At 42.9% G+C, this 13,444-nt stretch overlaps 1 protein-coding gene across 1 annotated transcript in view; it reads left to right on the top strand.

Moving 5' to 3' along the window:
* The window catches only part of rrp36 (ribosomal RNA processing 36), a 32,454-nt gene extending 24,464 nt beyond the window's left edge, over positions 1 to 7,990 (top strand). The window contains exon 8 of the mRNA XM_084440645.1: positions 7,318 to 7,990. Within this exon, the coding sequence (XP_084296771.1) occupies positions 7,318 to 7,460 (143 nt within the window). The 3' untranslated portion in view covers positions 7,461 to 7,990. The remainder of the gene's footprint in view (positions 1 to 7,317) is intronic.
* The last annotated feature ends 5,454 nt before the right edge of the window (positions 7,991 to 13,444 follow it).

Genomic DNA, 13,444 nt, shown 5'->3' with positions numbered 1-13,444 from the left:
GGGCCGTGCACCACGACTCCGTGAGCGCAGCGGTCAAGGGGTATAGCCTACTCCGGAGTCTGGAGACTAACAGGTCATGCAGTCAATAGATCTCGTTTTGATTGTTATTGTAATGCCCTCTGGTTATAATAGAATATCGCTACTGGAGCTGTTTAATCCCAAAATGCGCAATGCTTCCTGAAGTTGGGTCGGATCGAGGTGCTGGGATGATCAACATTATGTGGAGCAGATGCCACAGTGATGATTAGGCTTACACAACTTTCAGAATGTTTTGCAGAATTACAATTATTTGGAGTTGTAAATTATGAAAGGAACATAATAACTTGTCTTAATATCTTCACCTCCACCCACCCTGAAATGTAGTCATAATTTTAGCACAATAGCCTCTATATGCGCATCACAATGCTGCAATACAAGACCTTAGGACAAACGATTCAGTACACAGGTGTGTTTGATCAAGTTAAGATCTCAATGTGAGAATAAATAAATGACAAAAACCCGCACGGGTACTGTAGGACTACGTCTTTATTTTCCGAGGTAATTGTTGCGCATACAACATGACATTAAATTAAGACAGGCTAATTTCTCATAAAACAGGGCGGTGTTGTAACATATTTATAATATCATTAGGTGACATTGGCTGCAACCTGTCCTCCAGGACCTGCACACCTCCAGAGCCCTGAAGCGCGGGACCTGGACCTCCCGAGTCCCAGTATTGGAAATGTAGTGATCGGGCTACAAGAAAAGGGGGCAAATTATAAAAGCGATTAGTAATAGCATCGTTATTTTGCATATGCAAAACAGCATAAATTACAACAATAGGCTATTAAGTCTACATTATATCGAATTAAGTTTGAGCGAGAGATAATCGGGAGATTCTTGTGGAGACAAACTGACTTATATCCAACTTTGACTTCGTAACGTTGCCTATTGTATTGGCCTATACAACAAAGCACGCTCACAACAGTTATGGTAGGCTATCGCTTCGGAAACCTTACAGCACAGTTTGCACCTGGTGCAAGTAGATTTTATGCCAGGGAAGAGTACAGTATGGTGCGCTGTGTTTCTGCCATTGCACAGGAGGGCTAAGGTTACCAAAAGCAAATGCATTGAGAGCTAACGTTAGCATGCTAGGATAATTAACACAGCTAGCTATCATTCCAAACATTAGGCTAGCTAACGTCAACATGCTGGATAAAGACAGATAGCTAGCTGGATCAGACAGCTTTTTAAAAACTGTTGCCAATTACAGCTAACGTTATGGTTCGTTTATCTAGCATTAGCTAGGTTGGCTACTAATCAGACACGGAGATCATGGTAAAAACTTCCCAATATGTATGACAACCACAAATACAATTAGGCCTATAAAACGTACAAATTATATTAAAATAAGAGGTGGTCATCATTGAGACTGCAACTATTCAATTATTCTCAAGATGAGAAAGGGTTCAGAGCTGCCTTACCATGTTGGATAGATGGTGAAACGGCGCAAAGACAGCAGGTGCGGGAGCCAGACAGATTTCTGTTGGAGGCGGGTGCAGGGGAGTAGAGGCGGGTTTTTCAAACTTTAGGGTGACGTCAACAAAGGGAAAAACGTCACGAATTTGGAGCATTTTCACCCCGAGTCAAATTGGACTGAAAATGTTAAGCTTTCAGTTTCTTCAAAACTACAAAACGGATATATTTAATGTTTTTATTGTGTTTCTTCAATGTCCTCTTGTGCAAATAGCATTTACAAACTCAAAAAATGACCATGAAAATGACCATGTTATACCTTTAATAAAACTAGTCCGCCAGTCAATGACTTTCCCTGAAATTGTGTTCTGTTGCACCTCCTATTGTTAAATATATTCAAGATCATTCAAATAAAAAATATCGTGTATGTTTTCGCGTTTTGCGCTATGTAGGCTATTATAAATAAGTATTATTCATTGGGGGAGCTTGGACTCGCTGGGGACTGGTGGAGAGACGCATAGTCTACAGAGCCTCCCCAGACGCGACTTCATCCTCCAGTTGGCTGAAGAGCTGCGCGCTGAGTGGATGCGTCCAAACAGCCACCGGCGGCGCCACTCGCAGGAGGGCCAGCGAGAACACTTTGTGGCGCCGACATGTTCCACTGGCGACTCGACATACGCCACTGGCGAGGCATTCATGCGCCATCTAGTGGCCATTGGCACTTTTGTCTTTTGTGGCATGCGTCGATCAGAGTGGCATGTGCCAGCCACCAATGGCGCCGTTTGTGGCATTTTCATGGCATGCGTCAGACGGCAGTGGCATATAGTGGCATGCGTCAGACGCCAGTGGCGTTTACAATGGCTTGCGTCTTACTGTTGTGGCGACCGGCCGGCGTGTGCCAGCAAGGACACATAGGATGCGGATGGATGGATGGATGGTTGGACGGACAGACAAATAGATCGCTCTCTTTTACACATTAGTATTTTAATTTCCTATATATATATATATTTATTCTTGTCTTGCATGTATGTATTTTTATAGTCTGCACCGCTGGATAAGTGAGTGGATGTTTAGCTCATCTGGTTGATCCTTCGCTTATCGCATCGGCGATCGGGGTTCAAATCTCATTTTTTTTTCCCTCAGCTTGTAGCGCCGCCTCATGTAGCCTCATAATCGTGCATTATGTAATAATGTAATACATTTTCACATTATTATGTAATAACGCCATAATCTGCCACATTATGAAATAATATTCTTGAACGCAATATGTAATAAACTTTGACGTATTTTGTAATAAGTTGTTACATATTGCCTCGGTTATTACAGAATGTTGCACTTCTTTATGAAGAAAATGTAATAATTTGGTGCATTATGTAATAAACCACCAAAATTGTTACAGGCATATTGCTAGGTCAAATTGCTCATGGAGGGTTGGGTTTGTCGCGCCAATACCTCTTCTTTGATGAACAATCAAATATTAGATCAATGTAATATTGTTTGTACACTATGCATGCATATTTTTTGGTGTTGTTCCCGCTGGACCCGCCCGCGGGTCCGTAGGGTGGAACAGGTTTGACCATGATTATTCTGCAACCATCCCTTATCTGAATGGACATACAGTATGAGATACAGTAGTTCATCCCCATCAAATCTTACAGCCGTAATTCAAAGTTAGCAAAGGTGACAAATTAAAGTGAAAGGCTGCCAACTGGACCACTCCAATGAATGTTGAAGAATACAATGTCCACACATGCATGCGCCATCTGACTAGCTCGCCAGCGAACCTGGACTAGACTATTGCAACCCCCCCCCCCCCCCTTCTACAAATGATTTTATATTCAAATAAACCTGTTTCCTAGCCCTGGATCGTAGGGGGGGTAGCCTACGTTAGCGGGTGCTTTGCCATGACCGGCCATTCCGCAGCAGAGTTGTCACGCACAAGTGCGTGAGAAGAGGCTGAAATGCGTGTCTCATGCTCAATGCGTGAGACTTGGCAACCCTGGCCCTACTGTAGATTATCAGCATTATCACCAGCCTCAATTGATGCTCGCGTGAGGACTTTCCTCTAGGCTACGTGTTGCCATTCATTTAAACCGCCATCTCATCTAGATTACTTCTATTGCTGCATTTTTACCTTTATGCTTTCATGATTTTCGAGCGCAATCAACATTTTCCAGGATTCCAATAATGTGGCTGGTAGCCTACTGTCAAGGATCACGACTGATGCACTCCCTTAACACGTCTCGCAAATCCCCAGACCATCAAGAGAATTTGAATGTGAAAGACCTTTAAGTGGGGTATTCCAGGAGGTACTGTAGGAAGTTGTCGGTCTTCATGACGCACTGTTATGCTTGTTTGCTGTGTACTGTAGATCCAGTTATAGAAGTGGGCATCTCTTCCTGTTTATACCGGCGATTTGAAACAGCTGGTCAGTTCACCCCAACAAGAATAGCCAAGCGAAGGACAAAAATTAAACCACTAACGTTACTGCTGGTCTTGAAACAACTGTAGCCTAGTTCCATATGAGAACACTCCTGGGTCCAATTGTGTACAGTAGATCAGCCTGTGTCCACGTAGTTGCTAGCTAACTGGTACAGTAGTTAGCTTGCTAGCTGACCCATGACCCCTGACATCTGACCCCTGTGTCAAGTGGATGGTGTTTGTGTACATTCCATGAATATCCGAAGCAATGACGTTCCATGTAGTGTTCCAAACTTTTAAATTAGTCCCTATGTACTTCACTATATGGGTAACACTACATAGGGAATAGGGAGTGAGTGAACCATTTCAAACACATCTCTAGTCATCTCCGTTAGCTAGCTTACTCGTCCTGATGGTCATGTTCCATGAGAACACTGCTAGCCAGCTAGCTAGCTAGTTAGCCTACTGTATTAAACCTCTACTTGTCCCAATACCTTGTTCCATATGAGTTAACAGATATAGACCTGACCTGACAGTTACAGAGATAGATACTATAGATAGATAGGCTTTGTTCGTAATAATGAAATTACAACCAGACTGATAACAAGGAGTTTGAGAACAAAGTAGGTTCATCTTATGTCCGAGATGAGCTACAGCAATGGGTCAATGAGTAGTATTACTGCACCCTCTATGGGCATGCGAGTGGTGGTGCGGAATGCCATAAAGCATCTGTTAGAATAACGCGGGTCAGGTGACCACCTTATGTTCTCACATCTGTACGTCCGTCCGTCCCATTCTTGTTAACGCGAACATCTCAAGAAAGGCTTGACGGAATTTCTTAAAATTTGACCAGCATGTCCAGTTGGACTCAAGGATGAACTGATTAGATTTTGGTGGTCAAAGGTCAAGGTCACTGTGACCTCACAAAAGGCGTTTTTGGCCTGATGAACATGATATCTCAGGATCAGTTTGAGGGAATTTCTTCAAATTTGGCCAGAATGTCCAGTTGGACACAAGGATGAACTGATTAGATTTTGGTGGTCAAAGGTCAAGGTCACTGTGACAATTATGACTTCGATACGATACGATACCTGGCCAAAATATCGCGATACCGAAACGATACCACGGCGAAAATCTAAAACATAAGGAAAAGTAATGGAATAATAGATGACAGAACATGGAACTTTAAATTGTTGGCTTTTTTTAGTGCTCTGTTCAGTCTTTTTGCATCTTTTGAGTCTTTATTATATTTCCTGTAGCTTTCAAACACAGCTGGAAGGGAAGGCTGCCTCGACTGGGTGGTTTGGGACTGTGCTGGCATCTGTTTGTTTGTCTGTGTGGGGAGAAATCAATTAATTATGCCTATGTTGTTGCAAACTGTGAGATAATCATAAGAACTTGAAAAGCTTATTATTACTATTAATTAACCCAGGCCTATTGAAGCATTTTTGCTATTCCAAATTATCAGAAGAGATAATTGTCTCACGGTTAACAGTTCTCTCGCTCTAGGAGGTCGGAGCAGGTATAGATTTTTTTTTGTCATGTGTGCTAGGCAGAGAGCTAGGCTTGCAGCCAGGCTGCAGCTATGCTAGCTAAAAATCTCATGCTACGGATGAAAATTAGCTTCACTAGCTATCATCTGGTGCAATAAATGTATTGTGCATTCATACATTCAAACATAAGGTAGACTAAATATCCTTCGGTTGTATTCAGTACTGGTGTTGCTGTTGTGTGTATCTTATCTTCTATCACATTCGCTAACCTGTCGCTCTTTGAATTCTTTGTGTACTGTAAAAGGTCGGCATGTCTGTCTGCAAGATGCTTTGCCAGGTTGGTCGTATTGGCTCCCTTGGTTTTTATAGATTTGTAGCATCGTTTACAGATGGGCTTTGTAATGTCCGTGGGCTTGCCCTCACCGTCGGCTCTGTAAGCAAAATAATGCCAGATTTCGCTGTGCACATCAGCTTTATCGACAAGCTGTGGACGGTCGACATTTGTACTTGTAGCCATCTCAGGTTAGACTAGTTAAAACTGTTGCGCTGCAGTGACAGAGCGACACATACTGCCCCGCGACTCGGGGATCTTGGGAGAGAGAAGCAGAGCGCTATAGCCTACAAACAAACACGGCTTCACTGTCGCATGAACGCGACTCAATATATACGGCTCTTATTAAAACACTGTCTTTCCTAAAGTATCGATACTTTAAATTTGGGTATTGTACCGTTTTTGACGACAGTATCGCGGTACTTTTCTAGTATCGATACACCGTGCAACACTATTGAATAGTCTATCTGATCAATAATATGTAGATTTTCATTTAAATGGCACTCCTACTTCCCACTTATAAAAAGCATGTGTACTTTAATTGTATATGTGAATAGTTTTTATTTTTGGGTGTCTAGAGTGTTGGTTATTTTTTCCTGATTGCCAATACTTGGTAAAACAGTTTTGAGGAGCTAATCTCTCTAAGCAAATTTGTGAGATTCAGTTTCCATTTAGTTTTTGTCTTTTGTCTTTATGGTCATATACCTCTTTATACCTCTTTATACATTCATGTGACATCATTGCATCTTTCATATTCTGATAGCCCAAGTTATTCTGAAAATAATGATATATATATATCATTTATTACTTGATTATGCATGTGGCTTTATGCAACTAGTGATGCAGTTAAAGTCTTTAAGAGTAAAACTCTTAACAGAGTTTTTAACATTAATGCTATTTCTTACAAGGTTTAGCCTAATCGAGTTATTCTCAAGAGTAATATTCACATTTTCATGCCTCCGCCCGGCACAGTTGTGGCCGGACGGCATTATGTTTCCGGGTTGTCCGTACGTCTGTCCCATTCTTGTGAACGAGATATCTCAAGAACGGCTTGACGAAATTTGTTCACAGTTGGCCAGAATCTCCAGTTGCACTCCTGGATTAACTGATTCGATTTTGGTGGTCAAAGGTCAATATCACTTGACTTATGGTCAAGTTCACGCAATATGTTTAGAGAAACCTGACTTGGCGGAGGCATACATCCGTGAAGCGGTATTTCTAGTTTGCCACAACACTATACTATGCTACGAGACCTGTGCATTAGTTAGCATTTGCATTGCGTTTTGTTGATCTAATGCTGCTGCTAACAATTCTCTTGAGCCTCCATGGAACTGGATGCGGTTGCGTGAGGCAAAACGCGCATACTTGCGAATCAGGCCCACAACAGAGCTGTAAACAAAACGTTTGGATATTATTCTTGAGAGTGTGCGAGTTAAAATGTAATGCTTTTTTGGTGCACGCAGGCACACGCCAACATATTTCCATATCAGGAGATTCCTTTGTGTGTCATGTCATGGTTATGACAGTATCATGCTAGTCACATGCACACCCTTTCAAATAAAGTGTCCTTATTTTATTCAAATAAAATCCTTATTGCCTTTTCTTATTTCTCCCCAGCGGACAAGAAGAAACTGGAGCTGGCCGAGAAGTATCATGAGCTGAAGAAAAGCGGCAAGCTTGAGAACTTCCTGAGCAAGAAGAGGAAGAGGAACGCAACCAAAGACCGCCGGAGGCTGCCCTCCAGGCACCAGGCCCAGTGAAGCACCAGCCCACCCCACCCCGGAGGCTGCCCTTCAGACAACAGGCTCAGTGAAGCGCCAGGCCTCTTGACCCAAACCGGTGGTGCATTCACCAAGGACTTGGATCTTTCAGCTTTTGAGATTTTACGTTTTACGATTTTACTGCCGTCTTTGTGCCAACAATCTCCCAACAGACAGACAAGTCAGTGAACAGAAAATATGAGCCCCAAGTAAGGATATGTCTTTGTGATGTAGAGGTTGGGTAAGGTTTGGTACCAATACCTTTATCAGGGCTGCGAACAGTTTAATACAGAAGGATTCATTGTAAAGGAGAGTTCTTGTTTTTTTGTTGTTTTTTTAAAGGGGGTACTTAAGGGAAGAAGGATTTCTTTTCAGTGTGTCAAATCTTGTTCTTTCTTTGCATTGAGCCTCATTTGGTTGACACAACTTTTGACTTTGTACACCAAGATGGAGGGTTAAATTGTATTGTGTATGATGCGTTTCTGTAGTGCACAAAAGTGATTTTCTATATTAAAGCAATACATAGCGTTTTCTCCGGTTTTCTCTGAACTGCACCCCCACAGGCTCTGCGAGTAAGTGCACTGTTGTACTGGCTTCCTCCGTGATGTTTGGCTTCGGTTTTCTCACCTCCGCCATGATATCATTGAGCTAAAAAACGCATGATATCCATAGACCCCGGAATAGTTGGCGACCCCGGAATAGTTAGCTACACTTGTGTTGTTTAAGCACAACGTTGCACATGCGCACTTCGACTGAATGCCGGGGGCGCGAGTTTCAAAAGGTAATAAATGTCAATGTATTATCTTTCTGAGTAAACTGTTTGGACGATTCAGCTTACTTTTAGTAAATCTAATTGGAGAATTAGCACCAGACATGTTTGTAAAGGTCCAAATATCGCAATGTATTGCTTTAAATGTATACATTATTGTTATCATAAACAGTTCTGAGTCTTCAGGATAGCTGATAATTGTCTCACACTCTTTCAGGCACATTGCCATTTTTCTCAAATGAAGTGCGACAGGCTGGCCCTATTTAGTTCTGCAGCCTGATGCTGCAGCAGTCTAATTAATTGAAATGGACACAGCAGGGCCATGGGGAATCTTTTCAACACCGCAATGCTTAAATGAAATGGATGTTTCCTTTGTATGAGAGGAGATGGTTGAGCCTTTGGGCACGGGGGACCTGAATTATAGATGTGGCGTCTGCAGGCGGGAAATTACAAACCACTGATTTTTTTTTAAAGAAAATAAAAAAGGAGCCTTCACTTTACTGAACACAGCCAGGCATTTAGAAATCATGATTAACAAAAGTATTTCTCTCTTCAGTGCAGTATTGAGCGTTTGAAGCAGTAGTTCTCTTTGTCAGTGCACATTGTGTTTCTTTCCACTTGGTGGCGCTGTGTGCTTTGGGCTGACAAAGTGCCACTCTTCCACGATAGCACCAAGCCCCCAGGATCAGCTTGGCGCATTGAAGCCACCATGGGCTTAGAGGCCAAGCCCGGTATTGCAAGTCACGTGACGGCATGCGGCCCAAATGCATTATTTCTACCAGAAATAGATTATAATAGATAGGGCTAGAAGAGGAAAAAAAATAATTCTGGGTATCATTCAGCAATAGAGACCAATCTAAAAAAGATCAACTTTTAACTCATTTACATTTTTTGTGCATAGTTGTAAGCCAGTGCACCAAGGATAACGTTTGTCCGGTTGTCACTCCCTCCCTCACGCTTGTCAATGTTGACCTGCATTTCTCTGTTGGCCCCACAAGAGGTAGTAGTCCCAGCACATCAAAATAATGAACACCAAAATCAGCCTGCCGATCTCCACTGCACAAGTAGAGTAGCGGTGAAAGCATCGGACTCCCACCTGGGAGATCAGGGTTCAAGGCCGTGGTGGGGATTTTATGGGACTATACCCCAAACCTCCACATGTTCATCCTTTCACTCCGACCTTTACCCCTTGCCTTATAGGTCAGATCCTGTCCCAACCCTTATTAGCTTCCATCCTACCAGTCCTGAACAGAAACAAGCCAGCCACACATAAGCCAGGCTGGACCTTGCCTGTTTTTAAGCCACCAATAGCTGTATCGAGCCAATTTCAATAAACAACTCCAAAATATGGCAGACAAAAGAGCTGAACAGACTAGCCCTACCAACACAATCTGGTTGCAGCAACGTACAATTTAGACGTTTGTATGGTCCACTCAACGTCAAGTTAAACGTGCATGCAACGCAAACGCGGTATCTGCACACAAGTCCCTGAAACGTGCAGGTCCAACGTGCCTGCAATGTGCACACAACTATGTGATTTCCGTGATGATTTCGATGTATATTTCGCACGTTGTGTTGCTGTTGTGGCAACGTGGACGGAAGTAACGTTGTAGTCGTACCTGGCTGCAACGTGGTATACACGTCTATATATTAATTTCATACCGTTGCTGCAATGTGGTCTACACTTCCATTGGCTATATTTATAATTTGCATTACAAAAATAATAAGCTCTTTGCACAAGCTCCACCACTTCCTGAAACTCTACAGGCATATTTATTTCCTGTCCTATAATATTGGATGGAAATTGCAATTAATCCGGTGTGCAGCACACCTGATCAATCAGTTCCATACAATAGTACATAAAATATACAATATACAAAAAATATGCCTGTAGAGTTTCAGGAAGTAGGGGAGCTTGTACAAAGAGCCTATTAATGCCATATAGTCGATGCCTAATTATGGTATAAAAGTTATGACAACACCATTAACAGTTAAGAACGATTTATTATATTAAAAAAGTACAATATGTTTAGAATGTGCATATAGTCTGTCACACTATGGATAGCCAGAAAAAAAGTGCACACAATGTCTGGCCTGCAACATTATAGACAATTTCTAAAAACAAAGGATTTTAAAAATCATCCTGTTAAAAAAAAGTTATTAGGGGGGGGGCTGGGCTCAGATGGGCTGCGGGTGGGCGTCAGATGGGCTGGGGAAGGGAAGTCTTACTCATCGGAAAGCTGGGCTGTGCTCAGACGGGCTTCTGCAGATACCTAAAGACAATGAAATGGCTGTAAATACACAACGCACATAGATGCACAAAAACAGTGGTACCCAATCATTGGAACCATGCCGTGTCACTGGGTGGGAGAAACAGAAAAAAGACATCACTTACCCTTCTGCATTTAGCAGGGGCATGTTTCAATGTCTCCTGCAGTTGGGCGGCCACCTCCGCCATCATAGCCTTCGGCATGGAGATGATAACTGCACCTTTAAGTTATCAAGAAAGGTAATGGTTTCAATTCACATTGGTCATGGAAAAAAGACGATGTATTATTTTGCTGAAAAATATGAACCATTTCTTCTTACGTGTTATAACACTGAAGAGTGTCATACTCTTCAGTGGCTTATTCCCGTGCACATTAGGCGCTCCAAACCGCATGTGTGGCAACAGCTGACAGCACCCGCCGGACTGTCAGCCAGGTCTCTGCCACCAATGGCACCTAGGTATTGTGTCTGCAAAACAAAGACAGTCATTTACTGTACCCTTCCCTGCAAAAATAAGGCATAAACTTCTGCCCTGCAGACACTCACCATCTTCCTCTGAGGTCCTTCAACTTAGCCTCAAAGACCTGCAGCTCCTCCTCCATTTGGGCAGGGTCCAGTGCATCCAGCACTTCTCCCTGGGCACCTCTGGACTCCCCAGGCCATATGCTCTGGGCCAGCTCCCTCACACTCTGCGTGAGCTCACGGAGCTGCTCCCGTAAGTCAGAGAACTGCTGATGTACTGTCAAATCTAGATATCAACACAGATGTGGCTATAAGTACATTGACATAAAACTAAATTAAACTCAAAATATATCCCTGCATGCAACATGAAGTAGTTCCTGAAATTGCACGTACCAGCATCTGCAGAGCAGCATCAATTGGGTAGAGGGGTACACGGAGTCAATGCTACTGGAGCCATTCTCTTGGGCGATGGCATCACAGAGCTTTTGGAGGGAAAATAAATGAAGACATGAAACAGGTAGACACACACAACACCACAGCAGTACATGCCACTCTTACCTGGTCTGGCTGGGGTGCTATACATGGGGCCTGCAAGATGAGTAAAATGGTATTCAAAATCAAAAAAATAGTCCAACTATCAGTGTGCAAATAGGCATAGACATTTCACAACACAAACATGCGCACCTGGATTGTACAGCACACGCGGATTGTACTGGACAGCCTGCAGAAGCCTTTCGACTCCAGCACCTGGCATTCTGGCTTTGGCCTGCGTTGTGGGGACCGATGGCTGCCTGGGGCTTGGAATATCTAGTGGAATATGAGTAAATTAGCTCAGATTAGTCAATTTCAAAATAGTAATCTTTTGGGACTGTTGAATGCACTATTATATTACCTTCGTCACTGGAGTCATAGCGTGTGTTGCGTCGTCTCTTTCGCACGTCTTGGCGCTCATCCATTGATGACTGCTGCTCGAAACACCTTTGCCATGATCCTGGCACCTTCATAATGATCTGTGTGCATAAAGTACCATAATCAATACATTTCAGCTGTAGCGTGTTCTCGGGTTAGAGTTATGACTATGACCAGTATAATTTATGATTATACCACGGTTATCACAAATATGAAGGAAAATGGATTTAAGACATTAAATCAAAACTTGTATGGGGCACCACCTTGTTATGTACAGGGAAACAAGATAACCTTTATCAATAGTCTAATTTATTCATCAATCTCATTCTGTAGGCGGAGTCCTTGACTCAATCAAGTGACTTAAGATAATGTGATGGCGCTCGGACGTGGTCAAAAGTTAATAATGTTTATTGAAATTATACTAATCAAATATCAAAATAATATTATAACACAATTCAAATAAAAGATGGAAAAACACATGTGGCAATATGAAAACACAGCAGAAATGAAAAGAATGATGTCATGGGTTATCACAGCCTATCCTAAGTCTTCTAAGCTTAAACAACACTTTGGCATCTCACACCACAATCACAGGCGACTGTTGGATACAACCTTAATAGGTGTGTGATCGCGCGTTGTCCGGGCAGTGTTGTCTGGCTCGAAGCATGGAGGAGGCACGTGACTGAAGGTCGCTCGGTTTGATGAAAGGGGTAGCGCGCCTGCACTCCCGTTGAAACAGTGATGGTATAGCGTTGCTGCGCGAAGTTGAGGTTCGCGGAGTTCAAAGTTCAGTTTCAGAGTTCGCAAGTTGCAAATATCTCATTCAAAACCTCTGCTCTCGCCAGAGGTGGATCGTTGAAGATTATTTTCCTAAGCCCCTGTGTCGACTCAGAGATCTTAGGTAGCAGTCCAGTGTGGATACAGGCGATCTTATCAACCGGCACAAACTTAGTTACTGGAGAGTACACAAGAGTGTGAAAACAAGAGCGTGAAAAACAAAAGAGAGAGAAAAATGGCGTCTCACAGCTTCAATACCTGCGGCTTGTCAGGGGGTGGGTGCTTGTGACCCCAGTTCGGTTATTGGCCAGTTGATTCGTGACCCCTCCTTTGGGGGGGGGTCTGAGAATTAAACAGCAATTTTCAGGATATGTTTTAATCCGATCTCATTACCAACACATTGGAAGGACATAAGTAAAAATGGCATTATCATATTCAGTACATTGGCTGGAACATATAGAATCCAAACACTTGCATCTTTTAATCACACCCACACGTTGGATTCACAATTTTAATACTGCCGTTCGCTCCCCAAACCCCGTTTATTCACAGATATGTCCCCCATTGAAGAATAAACACTGGCACTGGGAGCATGGCTTATGAATGCGCGCTCTGGAGTGTTCTCCAGACAATCTGGTGTACAGCGGTTGGAGCTAGAGAGGGAGGGGGAGAGAGGCAGAGAGGAAGTGAGAGGGCCGTAAAGTTCATCAGCTTCAATTCCTGAACTTAGTGTAGCATGTGAGCATGTAGGGCTTTCTAATACTTATTATAAGGGACAAATACTCCAGAACGTATACTC

Source organism: Borostomias antarcticus (genome assembly GCF_949987555.1).
Source record: "Borostomias antarcticus genome assembly, chromosome: 7".
Lineage (NCBI taxonomy): Eukaryota > Metazoa > Chordata > Actinopteri > Stomiiformes > Stomiidae > Borostomias > Borostomias antarcticus.
The sequence above is the reverse complement of the archived record's forward strand: the minus strand, read 5'-3'. Positions and strand labels throughout refer to the sequence as shown.